The 26,863-nt window shown below is 41.5% G+C and overlaps 1 protein-coding gene across 3 annotated transcripts in view; it reads right to left on the bottom strand.

The window, feature by feature from the left end:
- Positions 1–14,414, bottom strand: part of rbm33a (RNA binding motif protein 33a) — a 163,721-nt gene extending 149,307 nt beyond the window's left edge. For all 3 annotated transcript variants that reach the window (XM_087987564.1, XM_087987565.1, XM_087987563.1), the window contains exons 1-2: positions 14,207–14,414; positions 10,625–10,703 (exon numbers count right to left, since the gene is read on the bottom strand). In XM_087987564.1, coding sequence (XP_087843690.1) covers positions 10,625–10,703; positions 14,207–14,225 — 98 coding nt within the window. In that variant the 5' untranslated portion in view covers positions 14,226–14,414. The remainder of the gene's footprint in view (positions 1–10,624; positions 10,704–14,206) is intronic.
- Between the last annotated feature and the right edge of the window lie 12,449 nt (positions 14,415–26,863).

Consider the following 26,863-nt stretch of genomic DNA (forward strand, 5'->3'; position numbering starts at 1 on the left):
AGCTGCCCTTGAGAGAGCAATGGTGAGTTATCTTCTTAAACTACTGCAGTCCATCTGCTGTGGGTTGACCCATAATGCCATTAGGGAGGGAATTCCAGGATTTTGACTTTGTGACAGCGAAGGAGTGGCACTATATTTCAGGATGTTGAGTGGCTTGGAGGGGAGCTTGCAGGTGGTGGGGTTCCCATTTATCTGCTGTTCTTGTCTTTCGAGATTAAAGTGGTCATGGATTTGAAAGATGCTGTCTGAACATCTCCGGTGAATTTCTGTAGTATATCTTGTATATAGTATACACTACTGCTACAGAATGTCTGTGGTGGAGAGTGTGGATGTTCTTGGATGTAATGCCAAGCAAGCAGGCTGCTTTGTCCTGAACAGTGTCAAGCTTCTGCCATGATTATGGCTGCAATTTTCTGACGCGTTTCCACTATTTCTTCCAATATGCTCTACCCAAATGTGAAAGGACCTGTACACCACTTGCACAAGTGACTCATTGCTTTTATAAATTTCTCATTTTTAACCATAACATTCCCACATCCTGGTGTCCTGAACTTAAGTCTGGCTTCTCTGGTTACCTGTCTACCTGGTCCAAGCTTCCTACAATTCTTTAGCAGTCTATTATTTTCCATATTTCCAGTACAAATCCATGCCGACCTACAACCGTCACCCTGTAATGGATTTTAGATCATATTTATTTACTTCCATTTTCACACACAGTTCATGTTTTGCTCTAAATGCTATATGCATTCAAAATCTTTGCTTTTTAAAATTCTTTTAGCAAGCACAAGCCATTATGTTGGTTTACTCCAAGGTTTATAATCTCTACGCCTTCTCGTCACGTGTCCCCATAATTTCCCATATTAATGCCATTCTCCTCTGCCTTGTCTTGACTCTTTGATTTACCCCAGCTCCCCAAATGCAATCTGCAGCTTCCACTATTTAGTTTGAAATGTCATTTTTTTTGCCTCGTTATGCAGCTGGCAAGAGCACCAGTCCCAATATGGTTCAAGCAGAGGCAGTCCCATTGGTACAAATCTCTTTCCCCAGTACTGTGCCCCACAGACCAAAATCCAAATCTTCCGTACAAGTCTTTGGGACACAGTAATCTCTCTCACTTGATATGCCTTATTCCAATTTGCATGTGGCACAGGTAATAACAAATTATCAACTCTGAGTTCCTGGTTCTTTAATTGTCACATGGCTCCTTGTATAGGCAGTGCAAAACCTTCTTTGGCGTAATGTCACTAATACCTACATCGACCATGATGACTAGATCCTACTCCTCCCACTGCAAGCTCCTCTCTAACCCTGAGCACATCCGAACTCTAGTACCAGACAAGCAAGACTGCCCTCTGGACTCATGGTCTTTGCTGCAGAGAATGATAGCAATACCTCTGATGATAATTGCCCCCCGACTAACATTGCATTCTTTTTTTACTCCCCCAACACCTAAATGCCTTCCTGTACTAGAGTGCCATAGCCCTCGCTCTCATCAAAGCAATGTGAAAGGACCTCAAAACTTCCGAACAATTTCAAAGGCTAATACTCCTGCAATGCTGTCCTCTAGATCACCTTACTCACTTCACACACAATCACACTTCCAGTCCTTGAGCAATGACCAAAACAGAAGACCCTATTCTTAGAGTTGCAACTGCATCCTAGTACAAAAATACAGGAAACTTGCCAACTCACTGGTGCATCACAACATCTGTAGATCAGCTCGATTTCAGAGCCAACTTCAAACATATGCTTGGCCTGGATCAAACTGGTAAGCTCCTCCACATGCTGCAGCTGTGACACATCACCTTTCCTGCCATCCTTAACGTGTATCAATTAGTTGGTTAATTATTTAATTCAATTACACATTTATTTTTGCTTTTGCTATGTTCTAGATAATTCTGAGTGTCTCCAGGTGCTCCTGATTCTTGCTCTTATAAATGATGATAACCGCATCTGTTTGCCCCTTTCACTTACTCTTCAAGATGCTACTTACTGTGTTCAGGCGCTGCTTTCAACTATACCTATTACAGTTTCTCTTTATAGATCCTGCTTTATTTTCCTGTAATTATAGCATTTTCTATTTTTAATTTGAGAACTTTTAGCATGTATTGCTTTAAAAGCATTCCACAGAAGTCTAGCTATATGTTAATTAAACACTCTTGCCTCGAGTCAAAAGATTGTGGGTGCATATGCCTCTCTCAAAATTCAGTGCAAAATCAAGTCTGACACTTCAATGTAATACTGAAAGAGTGCTGCACTCTTCGATGCCAAAGTTTTGGTTAGGCATTAAAATTTAGCATGATATCAGAAGCGCAGGGGAGTTCTCTGGTATGAAAACAGAATTTGTTGGAAAAGGTCAGCAGGTCCGGCAGCATCTGTGAAGAGAACTCAGAGTTAACATTTTGGGTCTGCCGACCGTTCCGCAGAACAGGTTCTCTCTGGTATCCTGGTAAGTATTTGTCCTTCAATCAATATCATAAAACAGCATTGTGATAATCACTAATTAAAGCTTCTGAAAGCAAAGTGACTATATTTTCTACTTTGGAGTGACTACATTTCAGAAATACTTCATTGGCTCCAAACTGTTTTGTGCTATCTGTGAAAGGTTCCGCACAAATGCAAGACTTGGTTCTATCACCTATTTATGCTGTTTGGTGCACAGGTAGATCTGTTTTGTAGCTTCAAGTAGATACTTTATTTTTTGAAAAGTATGCCTCGGACTGAGATGAGGAGAAATTTCTTCTTAACCCTGTAGAATTCACTACCAATGTGGTTTGCAGTCAATGGCTGCCCCCATCTTGACACGAATGGTGATGGACAATTATAGAAATCACTGGAGGAAAATGCTCCATTAACATCGCCATCTTCAACAACAGGGAAGCCCAGAACATCATTGCAAAAGAGAAGGCTGAAGCACTTGCATAAGCTTCAGCCAGAAGTGCCAAGTGAATGATCCTTCTTGGCATCCTCCTCCAGAGATTCCTAATATCACATCTGTCAATTAGATTCATTCCACTTGATATCAAGAAATAGCTGGAAACAATGAACACTACAGATGCTATGGGTCCCAACATTATTTCTGTAGTACTGAAGACTTGCGCTCCAGAAGTTACTGAGCCCTGTTCCAGAACAGCAAGAACACTGGCATTTACCTGACAAAACAGAAAATTGCCCAGGTATGTTCAAAAGGCAAGAAAAATCCAACATGACCAACTGACACTGAATCATTCTACCCTTGATCATCAGTAAAGTCATGAACATTACTATCAAGCAGCACTTTCTCAGCAATAACCTGGTTGCTGAATTTTAGGTTGAATTTTAGCAGGACCACTCTGCTCCTGATCTCACCATAGCCTTAGTTTAAACATGGTCAGAAAAGCTGAATTCTAGAAGTAGGGTGAAACTCACAGCCCTTGACACTATTTGACTGAGGATCAAGGAGCTTGAGCAAAATTGTAGTCAATAGGAATCAAGGGAAAACCTCTTGATTGTGTCTTATGTGACACACAGAAACATGGTTTATGGTTCCTGGAATTAAGTCATCTCAGTTTCAGGATACCGCTACAGGAGTTCCTCAGAGCAGAGTCCCTGGCCCAACCATCTTCAGCTGCTTCATCAGAGACTTCCCTCCATCATAAAGGTCAGATGTGGGAATATTTGCAAATGACTACACAAATTTCAGCACTGTGACTCCTCAGATAACCGCAGACTATTCCAATTCAAAAATAAAAATCAGGGGTTAAGAGGTCCAATGATGACCAAAAAACAAACGTCAATAGTCGGAAAAATCCATCTTGTTCCATAATGTCCTGTAGGGAAGGAAATCTGCCATCCTTTCCTAGACTGGCCTACATGTGACTCCACACCCACAGCAATGCAGTTAACCCTCAACTGGAGCGTCGGAAGCTGAGGGGTGACTTAATAGAGGTTTACAAAATTATGAGAGGCATGGATAGGGTAAATAGACAAAGTCTCTTCTCTGGGATAGGGGAGTCCAGAACTAGAGGGCGGAGGTTTAGGGTGAGAGGGGAAAGATATAAAAGAGACCTAAGGGGCAACTTTTTCACGCAGAGGGTGGTACATGTATGGAATGAAGGGTCTGTTTCCATGCTGTACATCTCTAGGCCTCTGTGACTCTATGCCCTCTGGGCAATTAGGGATATACAGTACATGCCTGACCAGTCCCATGAATATATGTATACAAAAAAATTTACGCCCAAATGCAGCAAGACCTGGACCATATGCAGGATTGAACTAACAAGTGGAAAATATCATTCATGCCACCCAACTACCTGGCAATGACTACCTCCAACAAGGGTAGTGTGCTGAAAATCAAGCCATGCTGTTCCAGAACAAACAAAAGTTGATGCTTTTATGAGAAGCATGCAAAATCCCCCAAACTATTTTTGAGATCGAGGTTGCTAGAGAGCATGGACTAGGTGTCTGTAGTTAATAATTATCTGTAATAAATAATGATTAAGTATCTCTAAACTCTATAAATTTAAAACTTAAAATCCTTCATAAATTCTCACTTTCACTGCCTGTAAAGCTAAAAGGACAACACCTTGTATTGTACCTCAGTACATGTGACAGTAATAAATCAAAACAAATAAATCAAATCAAACAGATGCAAACAGAAAAAAACAAAACACAGTGGAAGAAGGAAAACTAGTAAAACAGTTCCATAGTCTTTGTTCCCAAGATGTAATGGGTTGGTTCTTACTGATCCAAGTGTTTCTCCTTAATCTTCCTTTTCCCAAATGCTTTAACTTGTTTGCAAGAGGTACAGGGTGGCTGATTTTCATGAAAAGTCTCTGACTTATCCATTCTAAGTCACAACTTGCAGATCGTGCTGAAGAAACTAGTTTTCTTCTGATTTAAAATATCTTATCGAAGAGAACTGTACGTTTCTGGCTGCAGCACATCTATTAGTTTCCAATAGCTTCTCTGCTTTGTTCACAGCCCACAGTGTTCAGCCACCTGACAACTAATCGTCTTATTGTTGTTAGGCATGCAGGAGAACCAACCAGCTTCATCTGTAAACAACCCCAAGTCACCAGTTCACCTGCATATTGCTGAAACCCACAGCTAGAGTTCACAACAGATTTCAAGTCCTCACTTTCCAACATGTAGCCATCCCTGTAAACGCCAAACAGAAGTTTATTTCAGTTTTAAAAGGCACAAAAATAAAAAGGTATCCCATAAAAGAGAAGCTAATCATCACCAGTGAACTTCCACTATCATCCTGGTGTTACCATTGCCCAGACACTACAGGAGCAGGTCAAATGGATCTTGCAGTGAGTAAACTGCTTCTTGACTCCCCAAAGCCTTCCTAACATCTATAAGGCAGAGATCGGGGTACAATGGAACTGAATGATCCATCTGTCTGGATGAGTGCGATTCCAACAACACACAAGCTTGACAACATCCAGGACAAAGACATCCATTTGATTGGCACCACATCCATAAACACAATTGTTCCAACACTGATGTTCAGCAGCAGTGTGTACCACCTACAAGATGCACTGCAGAAATACACCAAGAATCCATAACCAGCGCACAGAAACAGAAGACAGAAGCAGGAGTCAGCCATTCAACCTCGCAAGTCAGCTCTACCATTCATTATGATCACAGAATCATAGACATGTACAGCACAGAAACAGACCCTTCCGTCCAACTCGTCCCTGCTGACCAGATATCCAAACTTAATCAAGTCCCATTGGCCAGCACTTGGCCCATATTCCTCTAAACCCTTCCTATTCATACATCCATCCAGGTGTCTTTTAAATGTTGTAATTGTACCAGCCTCCAAACACTTCCTCATTCCATACAAGGACCACCCTCTGTGTGAAAATGTTGCCCCTTAGGTCCCTTTTAAAATTTTCCCCTCTCACCAGTCTCATGATTGATTGAGATCAAGATCCTAATCCCACATTCCTCTCATTGTACTTTGATCCCTTTAGCCACAAGACTAAATCTACCTCCTCCTTGAAACCCCACAATGCTTAGGCCTGAATCACTTTGTGTTGTAGTGAATTCCAAAGGCTAACCACTCTCTGCTTGCAGAAATGTCGCATCTGAGTCCTAACAGATTTTCCCTCTCACTGAACTACAATTCCTGGTTCTGAACTCCCCCAACAATGCCAATATCCTTCCTGCATCTAACCAGTTCTAGCCCTGTTAGAATTTTATACATCTCTATAAGATCCCCACTCATGCTTCTAAACTCTGATAAATCCAATCCTAGCCAATTCAAACTCTCCTCAGTTGTCAGCCATGCCAGCCCAGGAATCAACTTCACTGCACTCCTGTGATAACAAAAACATCCTTGCTCAGATAACGAGACCATCCTTGTTCCCGTATTTGAATCTTCCAGCTACGAAGGCCAACCTGCAGTTTGCCTTCTTTGCTGCCTGCTGCACCTTACTTTCAACGACTGGTGCACGAGAACATCCAGACCTCATTGAGCATGTCCCGCTCAAATTGCATCCAAACAATAATGTGCCCTCTTATTTTTGCTACCAAAGTGAAAACCTACATGTATCCAGATTTTTCAACATCTGCCATCACCTTACAAACCCATGTCCACTTCCTTCTAGAAGAGCAGCAGATACATAGGAATATCACCACTTACAAGTTGAGTAGGTGAGTCATTGAGTCATAGAGATGTACAGCACGGAAACAGATCCTTCGGTCCAACTCGTCCATGCCAACCAGATATCCCAACCCAATCTAGTCCCACCTGCCAGCACCTGGCCCATATCCCTTCAAACCCTTCCTCTTCATATACCGATCCAGATGCCTTTTAAATGTTGTTATTGTACTAGCCTCCACCACTTCCTCTGGTAGCTCATTCTATACAAGTACCACCTTCTGCATGAAGAAGTTGCCCCTTAGGTCTCATGTCTTTCCCCTCTCACCCTAAATCTCTGCCCTCTCGTTCTGGACTCCCCACCCCAGTGAAAAGACTTGATCTATTTACCCTATCCATGCCCCTCTCAATTTTATAAACCTCTATAAGGTCACCCCTCAGCTTCCAATGCTGCAGGGAAAACAGCCCGAGCCTATTCAACCTCTCCCGATAGCACAAATCCTCCAACCCTGGCAACATCCTTCTAAATCTTTTCTGAACCCTTTCAAGTTTCACAACATCTTTCCAATAGGAAGGAGACCAGAACATCACACAATATTCCAACAGTGGCCTAACCAATGTCCTGTACAGCCACAACATGACCTCCCAACTCCTGTACTCAATATTCTGACCGATAAAGGAAAGCATACCAAATGCCTTCTTCACTATCCTATCTACCTGCGACTCCACTTTCAAGGAGCTATGTACCTGCACTCCAAGGTCTCTTTGTTCAGCAATACTCCATCGAACCTTACCATTAAGTGTATAAGTCCTGCCATGATTTGCTTTCCAAAAAAGCAGCACCTCACATTTCTCTAAATTAAACTCCATCTGCCACTTCTCAGCCCATTGGCCCATCTGTTCAAGATCCCGTTGTGATCGGAGGTAACCTTCTCCTGTAATTCCCTCCCTAACAGCATTGTGGGTCTACCTACAGCAAATGGACTGCAGTGCCTCAAGAAGGTAGCTCCCCACCACCTTCCAAAGGCAACTAGGGATGAGCAATTAATGCTAGCTCACATCCTGTGAATTAATAAAAAGAGATGGTTTGTTTCACCTTTGCTCAAAGTGAGACAGTTTCCCTTCCAACAGAAAAAACATGCCCACACAATGCTTTTCTTTCAGTGAGGAAAGGCCAATGAAAACACCCATTGCTACTGCATTTCCATGGTAACGCTCTAACCTGAGTTAACATGTCTCCTTTGAATTTGACAGTTAATAAGCCCCCTTACATCTCCATAACAACCAAGTCTAACCCTTTTAAAGCTGATTTTCTTGTTTTGCAGACTTGATAACTGCAAGATGAAAAGTTTTGAAACCACGCATCTTTTCACCAATGCTTACTTTTACACTGAAGTTTGTTGTGACTTAATAACACTTGCACAACTCAACAAGGCAGGCAGGCACATCCACAGCAATGAGCAATACTCTAGAGTTTCAACATGTTTTATGGGGCACAAACTTCACAAGCAAATAAAATGTTTATCTATTTTATCACGAAGCATTGGCATTTCTGGCAATGTGAGCATTTATAGCCTGTATCTATCAGTGGAAAGGTAGTGGTCAACCACCTTATTGAACTGCTGTTACGATTCCATCAATGGCTACACCTCTAAAATTGCTTCACTGCATGTAACACATTGACATGCTAAGGTCACACTATCAATTTTTTCTTCTAGCTTGCAGAATTATTTCAGACAACTGAAAACAGAAAGAGCAACACAGCTAATAACCATTATACCTTCATAAACAGTGTGGAAGTATGAACTTGATGCCATTTTTTGTATTGCATAGTTTTTCAAATTTGTTTTCTGATATATTGAATAAGGTAGCTGATGTAATTACTACTTTACTCCATTCTCACCTCCTGAAAAGTACAATATAAGAGCTAAGGATCCTGCTGTGCACTGTTCTCAAACACTTTGTAATTATCCGTTCAAGGGCTTAAAGCATGGGAATAGTTCTTGGACAAGTTTTACATTTGTTTTGTAAAATGCTTTCCTGTGCCTCATTTAAAAGCTATACATGAAGCTTTTCACTTTTAGTGTAAACATCAATCTATTAGCAAAAAATGGTAGCTGCAAGCTGTTTTTGCATTTCATTTTTGTCTTGACCACACAAAGAGAAAGATCATAAACCTTTTTAGAAGAACTTCATAACCAAGTTATATATTAACTAAGAATATTGTAAGGTTAGCTGCTGCTCATGTATAGGAGCTCACTTTTCGATTTTGCAGAGGTCTGACTGCTATGCCTGATGTCAGGGATAATATATTTAAAATTACTTTGGCAAATGCTGAATCTGTACACTAAGGACATAAAACTGGTAATTTAGTGGTTACTTCAGCATCAATACAAAATCAGGATATGTTATAACACACATCACAAATCGCTTATATACACTGGGATTCATTTCGCAATCATCCATATCTCTAGCCATGGTGTAAATGAAATGAAGAACCGATACGAGATGGTGCTTCATCCAGTTTCTCCAAAACAACTTCAGATAATAAACTGTAGCATCATTAATTAATTGTCCACCTTCATATACTCAGATTTTAGTCTTCAACATGCTCTTTGGAGGGTCAGTGTAGACTTGGCCTATTTCTGCAAAATAGGGATTCTATGAAGATAACAGTTATTGGTAGCCCAAGACTTTGCGCTGTTTGCGAACAGACTGAGACAATCAACTAACAGCAGATATTATTAATCAAGAATTCTGGGACAAAGTCTGTATAAGATTCCTGGCAAAGTATACTCTACAGCAGCCGACAAGATCAATGGCTTCCATACATGCACAGAAATCAAAGTAGCTGAAGATAGATGCGTATGCATGAAGCAGCAGTGTGTTAATTAAAAACAACAGAGAATTGCTAAAAGCCGTTGAAGTGTCTTGAAAATTGTAGAAATGATATAATGATAAACTTATGTCCAGCATGCCATTAGTCTTTTAAATGTTGTAATTGTACCAGCCTCCACCACTTCCTCTGGCAGCTCATTCCATACAAGCACCACCCTCTGCGTGAAAAAGTTGCCCCTTAGGTCCCTTTTGTATCTTTCCCCTCTCACCTGAAACCTGTATAGTTCTAGTTCTGGTCTCCACCACCCCAGGGAAAAGACTTATCTATTTACCCTACCCACGCCCCTCGATTTTATTAACCTTTAATGTCAACCCTCAGCCTCTGAAACTCTGGGAAAACAGCCCCAGCCTCTCCCTCGAGCTCAAATCCAGAACTAGAGGGAATAGGTTTTGGGGGAAAAAGAGGAGAAAATGATATAAAAGGGACCTAAGGGGCAACTTTTTCATACAGAAATGATGTGTGTATGGAATGAGCTGATCGAGGAAGTGGTGGAGGCTGATACATTTAAAATGCTTCTCGATGGGTATATGAATAGGAAGGGGTTGGTGGGATATGAGCCAAGTGGGACTAGATTAAGTTAGGATATCTGGTCAGCATGGACGAGTTGGACTGAAGGGTCTGTTTTCATGCTGTACATCGCTGTGACTCTATGGCGTTCGTCCAACAAGATCTTTACCATGAGGAGTGGCCTGAGAGTTGATTCACATGGGCATTCAAATAAGTAATCACAACACCTAAGCAGCTTCTGTAAACTAAAGCAAGTAATGCCTAAAAATTCCTCCGTACTCATATCAATTACTGCCAAAAACAGTGCTTTATCTGCAACCACTGCTCCATGAGAATGATCCCACAGATCTGGAGATCTGTTGCCAGTCAATCCCAACAGACTAAAACTCAAATGCATAGAAATTGGAAAAGGCGGTGAACTTCTCAATAGATTTAGAATAAGCATAATGCAAAGCAATCGACTTGGGCATTTTCTTTGAAAATAGATCTTAGCTTTCAATTAAATAAAATATTCTTTAAGGTCTTTTTGTTTAGACAAGTTGATCATCTGAAGTACTTGATAATACTTGTTTAAAAGGAAAGCAATTGAGAATTTTGAAAATGACAAAGTAAAATTCCAGAGCCACCTGTCCCACTCTTCATTGGTCGCACGTCTTCTCCGAGATCTCTCAGCACCAGGTTTATCAAGTTGGTCAAATTCATCTTCTACAAAAGCAAGAAAGATTTAGTTAACCAACACAAACCATTCTTTTGAAACACCAGCTTAATCCACACAATATACTGTTAAGTTTTGAACTTAGTTATGTTACTTTTAGGTTACTTTTTGTATTCAAGATAGGAAATTACCAGTGTTGGAATATTACTTACAAATATAATCAATCATCGATAATAATATCGATCACTGGTGAAGAAAGCACAAGTGCATACACTGTACAAATATCAGCTGAACAACAGTAAGTCTCATTTTTACTGTTTACACCAACAATTATTCTGACCGATATCCACTAAATGTAATATCTAAAATTGAAAGTGTAATGGAATGTGACAAGTCAAACCAATTCATCAAGAATGTGTATACATCTGTATTCATTTACAAATGTAGATTTTATGAGCCTCAAGCAAGTATGTTGGAAAAAAATCCCATGTCTGCAAGAACATCATCATGTAGTGTGGCACTAGCATTGCAATAATTAATCAGACTGTGGGCAAATCTCGATATCCTGTGTTACAGATGCCAAAAGTTAGAAAAATTGTACAACAGGTGAATTAAGGAAAGTAAGAACTGATCTGTTCAGGATAAATCATGTTCAAGTATCTTGTGATTGAGAACCATCAAACAGCAACCCAAGTAGAAACACTTAACATTGCAATGAGCTGAGGTTTTCAAGAGAGTATTATTACTTGAACAGAAATGTGTGCATGGTTACGGGGCAATGCAAGGGAAGGGACAAGATGAGATCCTTTTGCAGAGAAATAGCACAAAAGCAACAGGCCAAACAGCTTTCTTTCATGCTGTGACTATTCTATGATATGTGTTTACCTAAAATGAAAGCAATACAAAATGGGTGCAAGGCACAAAACCTATCACCAACTCTGATGCACTTGTTGTGCACCAAATAAAGACAGCTACCTGATGAAGGTGCAGTGCTCCAAAAACTAGCACTTCCAAATAAACCTGTTGGACTATGACCTGGTGGCATGTGATTTTTTAACTGTGTAAACGTAGACAGCAACTATTTTAAAACATTAACAATGTTCTAAGTTGCAATTTACTTTCGGAGTCCAGTATGAACCTGACTCCAGGGCACTAATTCCAAATATCCTGGAACCAAACGTTCAGAGTATAACTTTCTTATAAGTGAAGTAGCGCTTAAAACTAGATAAATGAATGAAGTATAGTCTTTCTTTGACTATCAGTCCACAATGAATAACTACCAAACTTTCATCATACATGCTCGACTTGCTGTTTATTATCTGTTTTATTTTCCCCCTCCGTATCAATATTTTACATATAACAGCTTTTCTTTACTGGACAAACTATGTCCCAGGACAGTTTACATACAATACCAGATAACTACTTTTAATACTTAAATCTCTGTCTTTCATATAATGCAATGAATGTGAAGAGGAGCGAAAGAAAAAATAGGAAAATTACAGTTAAGGAGTAAAATATTCAGTTGACCTACAGACAATGCTCAAACGGATCACCATTAACATCAAACTTTTAAAATGAAGGGTAACCACAAAAGCTAGAAAACTATGGATATGATGCACAAGACAATTAGAGTTCTGTGAATTCCGTTCAGTTGTGAGGTCGTAAGTTTTTTTTCAGTTAAAGTTGGAGAATATTTGGTCAGACCATATTTGGAGTATCATGCACAGTTTTTGGGCCCCATTGCTCAGGAAAGATGCACTGGCACTGGAGCGTGTTCAGAGGAGGTTCATGAGAATGGTCCCAGGAATGAAAAGTTTAGCATACGAGGAACGTTTGAGGAGTTTGGGTCTACATTCGAAGGAGTTTAGAAGGATGAGGGGCAATCTAATTGAAACATGCAGAACACTGAATGGTCTGGACAGAGATATTGGGAGCAGATTCTATTTGTAGGAGAGACTAGAGCCAGAGAACATAGCTTGACAGTAAAGTGGAGACCTTTTAGAATGGAGATAAGAAGAAACTTCTTCAGCCAGAGTGTGATGAATCTATGGAATTCGTTGCCACAGAACACTGTGGAGGGCAGGTCATTGAGTATATTTAAGACTGCGATACATAGGTTCTTGAGGATCAAGGGTTACGGGAAGAAAGCAGGAGAACTTACCAAACATATGTGAATGGCTGAGCAGACTCAATGGGCTACATGGCCTAATTTCTGCTTCTAATTTCTAACATCCTAGACATTAACTGAAATAAAATACCCCCCTCCAACTGAAACCAAACAGCAGTGCTTTTACATTATTTTTGTTCATTTTTCAAACTCTCTCAGAAATGTGGGAGTAACGGTTTACTTTCAAATTTTCCTATACCAATTCCTCATTGGGATGGGTTGGAAGGAGGCTTTGCAACAGATTAAACCAAAATTTTTAATTAAACAATCAATTATCTTGTTAAAACATTTTATGATTTACCACAAAGTGTATATAACATATATATGGACCTGTTAGTATTTACTGACAACTTCGGTCAAAGAATATTCAACTCACGCATTCCACAGAACATTTCTTCACCTTATCACTTATTGGTGCTGCTAACCATGAAGTATAAATTTTACACCATGGCTCATTGCTTCAAACAGACTAAAATTAACAAAAAAATTGAGGAACTTGGATCCAATAATAAGAACTTCATTGTTAAAAATGTAAAGACTATTTATAGCACTAACACTATACACACGCACGACTGAAATCTGAAGACGAAATCATTCTATAATTATCTAGATTTGTCTATGTCAAGCTGTGGCCACAGACACATCAATTTGGGCCTAATTATTAAAGTTGTGCTCCAGATGACCAGTCAGCACACAAAAAAAATGAAATAAAGTCAGTAGATATTGGAAATAAATAAACTGCTGTGTTTTATAAACATCTAGTATTATAAAAACTGGACCATCCAATACCATCACTGAGAAAAAAAGTTAGAGAAAAGAGTCAGGTTAATCAAGTAGCAGTGATAAATAGAATATCAAGCAAAACGCCCATGCTTTTGATACAGAACGGTTAGCATAATGATTTTCAATTATGTATGTTGATCAAGTCTTTTCTACCTGTCTCTAAATGCGAGAATACAGTAAGGCCGTTTTTTTTTAAAACGATTAATCAAAAATACCTAGTTTTTTTTAAATAATCAATGGGTTTATCCTCTTCTAACACGCCAATCCCCACCCCAAAACAAATATTTGGTCATGGTTATACGTTGGGGAGGAGAAGGAAAGCATCGGTCCAGCAATGGAGATTTGGGCCATTGAGGCCAAACCACAGGCCACCCTTCTTGTGTGAGCGGCTGGTGGGGATATACAGTATTCACACCTGAGCTGCACCGAACCAGACACACCATCCTGGGCTTACTCTGCACCAGGACAGAGACGGACCCAGATCAGGTCCCTCTCCATTCTCCCAAGCTGAGGTCGGGGCCTCGGCAGCACGGACAGCCCAACGCAACTGTTTATAATTCAGCGCCTTGTTTTCAGTGCCGGAACCCGTAAGTGGGAAATTACCTTGCGCGTTGCAGGCCATGGTGCAGCGGTTCTAGTAAGTCAGAGTTGCATTAATCTGGATTCACTTCACTTCACTTGTCCGAGAGACGAGATGAAAGGGGGGCAACAAAAACATAGAAACCCAGTTGAAATGTTCCGTTTTTTCTCTCCCTCTCCCTTCGTCTCGAGAGTAAGTGGATCTCTCACAACATGGCGGAACAACACCATCCCCGTGAAGCATCACGGTCTGCTGGAGGACTCCTCCGCAACAACGCATGCGTACTGTAAGAAACCCGCCGCCGCGCAATGGAAAGTCGAAATAAATTCATGGACAGCAGCAGAAATGGAAGGGGGATTTGTTTAGTGGTTGAGGTTTCGTGAAGACTCTCCGTTGTTCCGTCCGCTTAAACAATGTTACAGCGTGAAGAGTTTCTAGAAAAAGTTGTACTCGACCCGAAACGTTGAATCGACACCTTTTTGTACAGCTGCTGTTAAAAATTACACAACACCAGAGTATAGTCCCAACAGGTTGATGTTCACAGATGCTGCAAAAGTTAAAGCCATAGAGGTAGCCGTTGAGTTCTTGCAATTTTTTCCCTACCTCCTTTTATTATGTCAGGCCTTCAGAATGTACACTCGCTTTTCTTTTGTTCACCCTGTCAAGTCTATCGGATTACACAACTCCCGAGAACATTTTGAAAAATAGCATAAATATATTTGGTTTACTGTTAAAAATGTGTAAGTATACAAACTCACGGGATAACTTTCACGTACCCTTCATCATCGAATCGCTGCAGTGCGGGAGTAAGCCATTCGGTCCATCGACCATCTCACCCAGACCCAGTCCCCACCCTATCTCCATATAACTCCCCACATTCGTTCGAGACACCACCCACGCCCTCCACCTCCTCCAGGACTTCCGTTTCCCCGGTCCCCAACGCCTCATCTTCACCATGGATATCCAATCCCTCTACACCTCCACCGCCATGACCAGGGCCTCCAAGACCTCCGTTTTTTCCTCTCCAGACGTCCCCAACAGTACCCTTCCACCGACACTCTCATTCGTTTGGCCGAACTGGTCCTCACCCTTAACAATTTCTCCTTTGAATCCTCCCACTTCCTCCAGACCAAAGGGGTAGCCATGGGCACACATATGGGCCCCAGCTATGCCTGTCTCTTTGTTGGCTACGTAGAACAGTTGATCTTCCGTAATTACACCGGCACCACTCCCCACCTCTTCCTCCGCTACATTGATGACTGCATTGGCGCCACCTCGTGCTCCCGCGAGGAGGTTGAGCAATTCATCAACTTCACCAACACATTCCACCCTGACCTTAAATTTACCTGGACCATCTCTGACACCTCCCTCCCCTTCCTGGACCTCTCCATCTCCATTAGTGACGACCGACTTGACACTGACATTTTTTACAAACCCACTGACTCCTACGGCTACCTGGATTACACCTCTTCCCACCCTATCTCTTGCAAAAATGCCATCCTGTAGTCCCAATTCCTCCGCCTCCGCCGTATCTGCTCCCAGAACACACCAGATGGCCTCCTTCTTTAGAGACCGCAATTTCCCTTCCCACGTGGTTAAAGATGCCCTCCAACGCATCTCGTCCACATCCCGCACCTCCGCCCTCAGACCCCACCCCTCCAACCGTAACAAGGACAGAACGCCCCTGGTGCTCACCTTCCACCTTACCAACCTTCGCATAAACCAAATCATCCGCCGACATTTCCGCCACCTCCAAAAAGACCCCACCACCAGGGATATATTTCCCTCCCTACCCCTTTCCGCCTTCCGCAAAGACCGTTCCCTCTGTGACTACCTGGTCAGGTCCACGCCTCCCTACAACCCACCCTCCCATTCTGGCACTTTCCCCTGCCACCGCAGAAACTGTAAAACCTGTGCCCACACCTCCTCCCTCACCTCTATCCAAGGCCCTAAAGGAGCCTTCCACATCCATCAAAGTTTTACCTGCACATCCACTAATATCATTTATTTATTGTATCCGTTGTTCCCGATGCGGTCTCCTCTACATTTGGGAGACTGGGCGCCTCCTAGCAGAGCGCTTTAGGGAACATCTCCGAGACACCCGCACCAATCAACCAAACCGCCCCGTGGCCCAACATTTCAACTCTCCCTCCCACTCTGCTGAGGACATGGAGGTCCTGGGCCTCCTTCACCGCCACTCCCTCGCCACCAGACGCCTGGAGGAAGAACACCTCATCTTCCGCCTCGGAACACTTCAACCCCAGGGCATCAATGTGGACTTCAACAGCTTCCTCATTTCCCCTTCCCCCACCTCATCCTAGTTTCAAACTTCCAGCCCGCACTGTCCCCTTGACCTGTCCGGACTTGTCCGACCTGCCTAGCTCCTTTTCCACCTATCCACTCCACCCTCTCCTCCCTGGCCTATCACCTTCATCTCCTCCCCCACTCACCTATTGTACTCTATGCTACTTTCTCCCCACCCCCACCCTCCTCTAGCTTATCTCTCCACGCTTCAGGCTCTCTGCCTTTATTCCTGATGAAGGGCTTTTGCCTGAAACGTCGATTTTGCTGCTCGTCGGATGCTGCCTGAATTGCTGTGCTCTTCCAGCACCACTGATCCAGAATCTGGTTTCCAGCATCTGCAGTCATTGTTTTTACCTCCATATTTAGAATGGCTAATCCACCAGGTCTGCACATCCCTAACACTAAGGGGGAATTTACCATGGCCAATCCACCTAACCACACATTTTGAACTGTGAGAGGAAACTGGAGTATCTGGCATAAACCCACACAGACAAGAGGAGAATATATAAACTCCACATAAACATGCAAGGCTGGGATCAAACCCAAGACCCTGGCATAATGAGGTAGCAGGGCAAACCACTGTGCCACCCTCATGTTCATCTGCACAGATTTTTCAACACATTTACAGGTTTGAGGCACAACCATCTGCCCTTCTGTTATAAATCTGATTTTGAGAATATATTTGGCACTTAGTGCTTCCTAAGAATGGGCTCGAATGAGGTAGGCAACAGATGCTGAAGCTATGCATTTATAATTGGTAGAAATATTATACAGTGTGTCTTATTTCATTCCACTAGTAGATTGCACATTGGACTTTATCAGCCATCCTCAGAGTCCTCCAAACCAGAATGGAGGCAAGGGGCTGCTTAATTTCACCACGGAATAACAGCAAAATCTCAGCTTAGTACCCTCCAGGATTATACTGGTATATCCAGAAATTAAAACTGCTGTGCAATCCTCTCTTAGGAAAAATCAAAGAAACACTTAAAAACCTGTGCTTTTACATTTTCTTTGAAAACTTTTGCAAGTTACAAAATTATTGGAGGTAACAGATTGTTGACAGGTTACGAAACTAGAGACAATGATGAAACCTTCAGGAAAATGTCTGAACTGTGTTGGTGAATCTAGGCTATATGAACTCTTAACAGGCTGTATGTATTATAATTATTACTTCATTTCGAGGGGGAAAAGGATTATTATTCTGGACTTTCAGAAAGCTTTTGATAAAGTCCCACATAGGAGGTTAGTGAGCAACATTTGGGTGCATGGTATTGGGGGCAAAGTACTAACTTGGATTGAAAGTTGGTTGGCTGATAGGAAACAAAGAATAGTGATAAACGGCTCCATTTCGGAGTGGCAGGCAGTGTCCAGTGGGGTACCACAGGGATCAGTACTGGGACCGCAGCTTTTTAGAATATATGTTAATGATATAGAAGATGGTATTAGCAATAACATTAACAAATTTGCTGATGATACTAAGCTGGGTGGCAGGGTGAAATGTGATGAGGATGTTAGGAGATTACAGGGTGACCTGGGCAAATTAGGTGAGTGGTCAGATGCATGGCAGGTGCAGTTTAATGTGGATAAATGTATGGTTATCCACTTTGGTGGCAAGAACAGGAAGGCAGATTATTACCTAAATGGAATCAATTTAGGTAAAGGGGCAGTACAGAGAGATCTGGGTGTTCTTGTACACCAGTCAATGAAGGTAAGCATGCAGGTACAGCAGGTAGTGAAGAAGGCTAATAGCATGCTGGCCTTCATAACAAGAAGGATTGAGTATAGAAGCAAAGAACTTCTTCTGCAGCTGTACAGGGCCCTGGTGAGACCACACCTGGAGTACTGTGTGTAGTTCTGGTCTCCAAATTTGAGGAAAGACATTCTGGCTATTGAGGGAGTGCAGCGTAGGTTCACAAGGTCAATTCCTGGAATGGCGGGATTACCTTACACTGAAAGACTGGAGCGACTGGGCTTGTATATCCTTGATGGAAATGTGTTGCTGGAGAAGCGCAGCAGGTCAGGCAGCATCTAGGGAACAGGAGAATCGACGTTTCGGGCATTAGCCCTTCTTCAGGAATCCTGAAGGGCTAATGCCCGAAACGTCGATTCTCCTGTTCCCTCGATGCTGCCTGACCTGCTGCGCTTCTCCAGCAACACATTTCCATCTCTGATCTCCAGCATCTGCAGACCTCATTTTCTCTTGTATATCCTTGAGTTGAGAAGACTGAGAGGGGATATGATTGAGACATATAAGATTATTAAAGGATTGGACACTCTGGAGGCAGGAAACATGTTTCCGCTGATGGGTGAGTGCCGAACCAGAGGACCCAGCTTAAAAATACGGGGTAGACCATTTAGGACAGAGATGAGGAGAAACGTCTTCACCCAGAGAGTGGTGGGTGTGTGGAATGCTCTGCCCCAGAGGGCAGTGGAGGCCCAGTCTCTGGATTCGTTTCAGAAAGAGTTGGATAGAGCTCTCAAGGATTGTGGAATCAAGGGTTATGGGGATAAGGCAGGAACAGGATACTGATTAAGGATGATCAGCCATGATTATATTGAATGGTGGTGCAGGCTCGAAGGGCAGAATGGCCTACTCCTGCACCTATTGTCTATATGAAAAGCTGAAAGAGGAAAGAGTATTAATTATTGGTACAGTTCTAGGGTAGTCTGGTGATACGATACCTGAGAACAAAAGTTTTTTTTATATTAAATGATGCATTTTAATTCATTCCAAGCAAATATAATGTTTTCCAATTAATCAATTTTTGGAAAATAAAGTTGATTTTAAGACTATCCCAAGCTATCATTTCCTCAAGTTACAACACAAGAAACAGACCAAAATTGAATACTTCTCCACCTCCAACCTATCTCATTCCACACAGGATTCTCTCTCATCAGATCCAATTCACAGAAATGTGATTCTGATCCTGACGCAGATTTTCATTCTCCTTCAACTTTTTCAAATCATAATGGAATGCCTTTATGCTCCATTCCATCACTCTCACCAACATTATGCATTCTTTTTTGAAAACTTTGGCTGATTACTATTAAAACTATTAGCAATAGGGGAGGCAAAAGAGTTTTAATAGGTCAGGACACTGAACTTGGGGGGTGGTAGCCTAGTGGTATCCTTGCTTGACTATTAATTCAAGAAACCAGGTAATGTTCTGCGGTCCCAGGTTCAAATCCTACTGTGGAATTTAAATACAACAAAAATTTGAATTAACATTTTACTGATGATTGTGGAACTGCTGCCAATTGTGGAGCAAACCCATCAGGACCTTTTTGGAAAGGAAACGGCTGTCCTTACCTGGTCTAGCATACATGGTGGCTCCAAACCCACAACAATGTAGTTGAATCTAAAACAGCCCTCTGGACAATTAGGGATGGGTAATAAATGGTGGCCTAACCAGTGATCAAAGTTTGTGAGAAGATTTGTAGCTCGGTTGCTCATTGTTGTGGTTCTGTTCACCAAGCTGGGAATTTGTGTTGCAGACGTTTCATCCCCTGTCTCGGTAACATCCTCAGTGCTTGGGAGCCTCCTGTGAAGGGCTTCACAGGAGGCTCCCAAGCACTGAGGATGTCACCTAGACAGGGGACGAAACGTCTGCAACACAAATTCCCAGATCGGCGAACAGAACCACAACTAACCAGTGATGCCCACATCCTATGAATGAAAAATAAAATAAGAGAAGATAAAGAAAAAAACAAGAGCTAGAACTTGTTAAGGCAAACAAGTAAGAAAGTGATACAGAAAGTTCATTGGGGTAAATGGGTGCAGTTTGACCTTAAAACACAGGAGGTCCACCCCAGTAAAAAACATTCAACAGGCAAACCGATGTCCGTATCTCAGATGTACAGTTGATCCCTTTTTAAATGATTGACACCAATATAAGGGAAACAGAAGCTAAATATTTTGAAATGACCAAGTGAAGAAGGGTGGCTGGTTCTTCCCTTTGTAACCCTCTCTCATTGGTCATAGCAAATTTTTAAAAATTTCTTTTTAACACAGCAGTCACATTTCAAATAAAATATAACTAACTGTGTCAGAATGAAGGAGTCAATTAATTACAAGATTACAAAGGGAAATTTGTTACCTATTAAGCATTCTTTGTTCATTGCATCTTTTCAATGTCCTCTCAATTTCCGTCCTTTTTTTCCTTCTTGTTGTTTTCCACCCTACAAAGCCATTCACTTCCTTTTGCAAATGAATACAGCCTACAAGTTCAAGCTTGTGCTATATCAAAGCTATTCCCAGCAGTTAAGAGATGTGCAGTTGAAGTTTAATTTTTATAACATATACATAACATATAGTCATACAGCACAGAAAGAGACCCTTCAGTTCAACTCTTCAGTGCTGACCAGATATCCTAAACTGATCTTTTAGCCTCATTTGCCAGAATTTGACCCATATCTCTCAGTAACCCTTCAGATCTTTTTCAAATCTTTTCCCTCTCACCTTAAACCTACATCCTCCAGTTTTGGACTCCCCCCACTCTACAAAAAAGACATGGCCTATTCACCCCATTATGCCCCTCAAGTTTTTATAAACCACTGTAATGTCAGTCTCAGCCTCTGCTGTTCCAGGGAAAAAGGCCTCAGCCTATTCATCCTCTCCTTATAGCTATAACCCTCCAATCCCAGCAACATCCTTGTAATTTTTTATTGCACTCTCTCAAGTTTAACAACACCCTTCCTACAGAAGGGAAATCTGAATTGTATGAGTATTCCAAAAATGGCCTCACCAATGTCTTGTACAGCTGCAACGTGACATGCCAACTCCTATATTCTGTGTTATGACCAATGAAGGCAAATGTGCCAAATGCTTTCCTCACCACTCTGCCTACAAGGAACTATGCACCTACACCCCTCTATCCCCTTGTTTGGCAACCCTTCCCAGAACCCTACTATTAAGTGTATAAATCCTGCCTGGTTTGTCTTCCCAAAATGCAACACCTCACATTTGTCTAAATTGAACTCCATCTGCTGCTCCTCAGCCCATTGGCCCATCTGATCAAGGGCCAGTTGTACTCAGAGATAATCTTCCACTACCCACTACACCACCTATTTTAATGTCATCTGCAAACTTACTACCCATACCTCTTATATTCATATCCAGATCATTTGTACAAATGATGAACAGTGGACCCAGCATGGATCCTTGTGGCAACCGTCCACCACCATCCTCTGTCTCCTACCTTCAAGTCAATTTTGTATCCAATTGGCTAGCTTCCCCTTGATCCCATGTGATCTCATCTTACTAATCAGCCTATCATGTGGAACCTTATTGAACACTTTGCTGAAGACCACAAAGACAACGTCTACCACTCTACCTTGATCAATCTTCTTTGCCACCTCTTCAAAAAACTCAATCAAATTAATGAGACATGATTTCCCATGGACACAGCCATTCTGATCGTCCCTAATCAGTTCTTGCCTTTCCAAGTGCGTGTGAATCCTGTCCCTCTGAATCCCCTCCAACAATTTACCCATCACTAATGTAAGGCTCACCGGTTTATAGTTCCTGGCTTTTCCTTCCAGCGTTTCTTAAACAATGGCACCACATTAGCCAACCTCCAGTTTTACGGCACTTCACCCAGGGCCATCGATAATACAAATAAATCTCTTTTCAAGACATCACTGTTTCCCAAGTTCCTGAGCAACCCTGTCTTCCTTCATAGTGCATACTGACACAAAAGTTTAGGTTAATATATCATCCATGTATGGTGGATCCACACATGGATGGCCACATTGATCTGTAAGGGGCCCTGAGACATTTGCATTTTTTAAACATTTATGATTCCTTCTGGCTAATCATCCAAACTATCGTCAATGTTAACTGACAGACTCCTCTCACTCCATAGCATTTATTCCACAAGTGGCAAGAACTTGAGCTGTACGTGTCTGAAAATGATTGACATGAAATGTAAATGTAATTTTAAATATAGAAATCATAGAAACTTCAAGTTTGTGCATACCCTGACAAGTAGTCATCTAGCCAGATCCAACTTTTCCACTCTTGTTCATACAAGTTATAGTTTATGTGAGGTTGCATTTCAGATAGTGAGTTCCAGTTCATCACGCCAAATGCACAAAATTTAAACTGTTTGTAATGTACACGTACTCATTTAATGAATAAACGTATTTTGGGAGAAAGTAAAAGCTTTGACAATGAGATTTCATATGAAAGCCACTCCAGCTACTCTTAAGAGCTAATATGCCCGATATTGTGAATATTTTCCATTGGCTAGGTTCCTGCTAATAATAGCACTGAAGAGAATGGTGTTGTTTTAATTAACAATGAACATGAGTACAATACAAAAAGCTGAGCACCAGTAATGAGGTCTGAGGATTAGATTTACATCTATTGTCAGCAAATGATGACCTGTGATCAGGGTTCCAAAATACTGATAGTATGAAATGGGCTTGCATGATAGTGTGTATCTATGCACTGGCATAGTAATAACTCCACAAAGTGTATGATGAGTTATACTGCTTACTTTATAGATGATGGGGAGCTATTAATATTAACTGCTAACCAAGCAATGAATTCATTCCTCATTTTAGTTATTCAAATGACCAATTGTGATGATTTCTACTGCAGGTCATTAGCTTCTTTTTGGGATGGAGGGCAACTCGGACATGCAGAACCTGCTGAACATCACCATGAATCTTGTAATTTGTAATAATTTTGTAATACGTATCCATTTCTAAATTGGAACATGGATTCTTTCACTAGGGACACCTCTTGCCTAATCCAGTAAGCTAAGGTGTTACTAAGTAGAACTAAGTCTGAAGAATCAGTAAGGCTTTGTGACCGTAAAGATCAGTTTCATGTGTGTTTAACCAGTTAAAGCTTCACAGACAAAAAGAACAGATCTCTTTGTTGCATTTTTGGTTAAGACTACTTTCACATTGAAGGATTGACATGAAGGGTCAAGTGCCTCCAAGGTGAAATGCCTGACAATGGAAGATGGGAATCGTAACCATTTTGTAGGAGATTTTGGTAAGCACATTCTCAGTACTCCAGGGCACCGCTGCTAAATGAACAAGCATTTCGGCACATTAATGAAGTCCATGGGGCAGGCATGCAGAAACTCCTGATTCTTTTCACTCAGTTTGATATAATCCAGAGACATTGCTCTATCTCATTGTCTAAATCAGCAGAAAGTTTACAAGTGCACTGATCACTGCTGATCTACTATGTTTAAATTTCAACAATATTCTTGTATTTATTGGAACCAAACCTTCAATTCTTGCCAACCTAAAAGTGTAAAATGTATGCAGAATGGTGTGAAATCTGCCAGTAACATTGCTATTCTCGACTCCAAAAGCTGCTTTCCAGGCTCATTAAGTCTTTACGTGAAGAACTTTGGCACAGAGATGTAACTGGTGTCTGGCCAACTCAGGAATTAGTTTCAGGTATTTTGTGCTTGATAATTTTTAGAGACAAACATACTGTGTTTTCTTTATTCAGTTTATGGGATGTGGACATTGCTAGCAAGTACAGAATTCATTGCACATCCCTAAATTGCTTTTGATCTGAGTGGCTTGCTAGGCTAATTCAGAGGGCAGTTAGGAGTTAACCACATTGCTGAGTGTTCCAAGTCACAAGTAGAATGGACCATCTAAGGAGGGCAGATTTCATTCCATAAAGGTATTGGTGAACCAGATAGATTTTTGTTCCTAACAATTGACAATAATGGTCACCATTACCGAGTTTCAAATTCCAGAATTTTATGAACTGAATTTTAATTTCACCAATTGACATGGTGGAGTTTGAATCCCTGTCCACTCAATTAATCTGTCCATATCCCTAAGCAGACTCCTTGTGTCATCTGTAGAACTTATTTTCCTGCCTTTCTTTGTATCTTCAGCTAATCCAGCCACAATCTTTGGTTCTAGGGTAGTGGAAGAAGACTCAGTAGAGATACTCATTAGGGAATTAGATGATTATTTACATAGAAGTAATATGCAAGGTTATGGGGAAAAGGCAGAGATTGGCAATAAGTTAAAATGCTCAGAAAGCCAGTACAGGTACGATGAGGCAAACAGCCTCCTTTGCACCATAAATTCTACCACTTATTTTTGCTGAATTGTATGTTTTTTCTTTGTTTGATGCTATTATTAATTTCCTCAAATGGCCATGAATCTTCCAGAATTTTATATGTTGCAATCAGATCCCCTCTTATTCTTCTAAACTCCAGTGAATATAGGCCCACTTGAACAAATCTTTCTTCAAAGGACAGTCCTTCCACTCTCAGTATCAGCCTAGTAAACCTTCATTCATTCACTTTATGGTAGGTGTATCCTTTTTTGTGCAGAAAACCCAAAACTGCACGCAGTATTCTCGGTATAATCTCACCAAGACCCAATATAACTTTAGTAAGATATCCCTACTTCTGAACTCAAATCCCCTTGCAATGAAGGTCAATGTACAATTTGCCTTCCTAATTGTTCGCTGTGCTGTTCTGTTTACTTTCAGTGACTGGTACAGAAGGCACCCAGATCCTTTTTGTACATCCATATTTCCCAATATATAACCATTTAAATAACACTCTGCCTTTCTGTTTTTCACATCAGAGTGTGTAAATTAACATTTAGTCTAATTGTACTGCTTTTGGCATGTTTGCCCACTAACACAACTTGTCTAAATTAACCTGAAGCCTCCTTGCATCCTTCCCACAACTGAGTCCAATCTGCAAACTTTCAAATATTGCATTTGGTCATCCAGATCACTTAAATACACTATTAGTAGTGAGGGTAGAAGCACCAATCATTGCAGTATCTCATGTCACAACTTGCTAATGGTAACGAGATCCATTTATTCTCACTCTGTTTCCTGTTTGTCTATCAATTTTCAAACCCTGCCAATTTATTACCTGCATTCCTTTAATTTTACCAACTAATCTTTTACATCACACCTTATCAAAATTCTTCTTAAAATCAAAATACATCACATTCACTGGTTCCCATTTATCCAATCCACTAGTTATAAGGAGAAGGCGAATAAAGTTGCCAAAAGCCTAATGAAATAACTCCACAGAGGCCACTATCCCATCACCAAGTCACCCTTTATTTATATGTGGAAAGTCTTTGACACTGATCCACCTCCCTCAGAGCCGGCTCTCAGATTGACAGATAAGAACACTCCTGTTCTTTTTTTTTGGGAGGGAGGAGCGAGGATAACACCTTCCTCTCCTCCACCGCTTGATGACCCAGCAGAGGGTCCTCATGGTTGTTAATGTCCTCCCCAGGGGCCGGAGGAGTTGAGGCAGTAGGAGGCCCTGCTGTAGCCCCTGGGGGTTTGGGTTGGTCGGGCCGCGGTGCAGGACAGTCAAGAGGCACCTGGAGAGGGGCAGCGCCGCCGGCGCACTGCTGGAGTGTCTCTCCCCTCCAAGGGCCAGTGTCTCTTCCCCAAAGAGACAGGGGGGAATTTTTTTTTTTCTAACACTCCTGTTTTTTTTTCTCTTCTTTTTTTTTCTTTTATATAATTTAACCCCCACACTACCACCTAAGTGCGGTAGTGCTTATTTTTTCCCCAGCACCCATGGTGTGTGTGTATACGTGTGAGACACAGTGAAAGACACAAAGTGCACGAATCTTAATTCAAATTCCACCACCAGGAAGATAGGAAAACACCCGGGTGGACAGTGACAAACACTGCCCTTCACATCAAAGGGCAGTGCTGTGTGATCAAAAAGTGAAGGGGAGGGTAGGGACTAAATCAAAATAGAGTTGGAGGGAGAAATGATGCACTCCACTCCCTGCGGCACCCACCTCTCCCTGAACAACTCCAGGGTGTTGGTGGACACCGCGTGCTCCTTCTCCAAGGACACCCGGGCCCTAACGTAACCGCGGAAGAGGGGCAGAACACTCCTGTTCTTATCTGTCAGCCAGGGCTCCCTGATTGGTTAACAGCCATAACCAGAGAACCCATTTTCTATTAGGTCGACCTGGCTGACGTCCTTACAATCATTATACCTGAAGTTTGGGATAACTTTAGAATTCAGCAAAGGAGGACTAAGAAACTTATATAGAAGAAGGAATATGAATGTAAGAAACATAAAAACAGATGGAAAAGTTTCCATAGATATGTAAAAAGGAAACAATAGGCAATAGCAGGAATGGGAACACATAATAGGAAGTAGCAAAATGGCAGAAAAGTTAAATTAAGGACTTTGCATCTGTCTTCACAGAGGAAGCAATTATCATAAGACTTGTGACTATGAAATGATGCCTTGCTAAAAGGAAGTTTTAATGTCCTTTCATTGACATCTTAAAAAAAAAAGTCAGGTCTCCACAGAACTTGAAATAAGGATATTTTCTACAATTCTTCCAAACTCAAGTTCTCAAATAATTAAATATGAAGCCTT

Source organism: Chiloscyllium plagiosum, unplaced genomic scaffold (assembly GCF_037043375.1).
Source record: "Chiloscyllium plagiosum isolate Xiang-an unplaced genomic scaffold, Cpla_swu_hap1 HiC_scaffold_5, whole genome shotgun sequence".
NCBI classification, from domain to species: Eukaryota; Metazoa; Chordata; class Chondrichthyes; order Orectolobiformes; family Hemiscylliidae; genus Chiloscyllium; species Chiloscyllium plagiosum.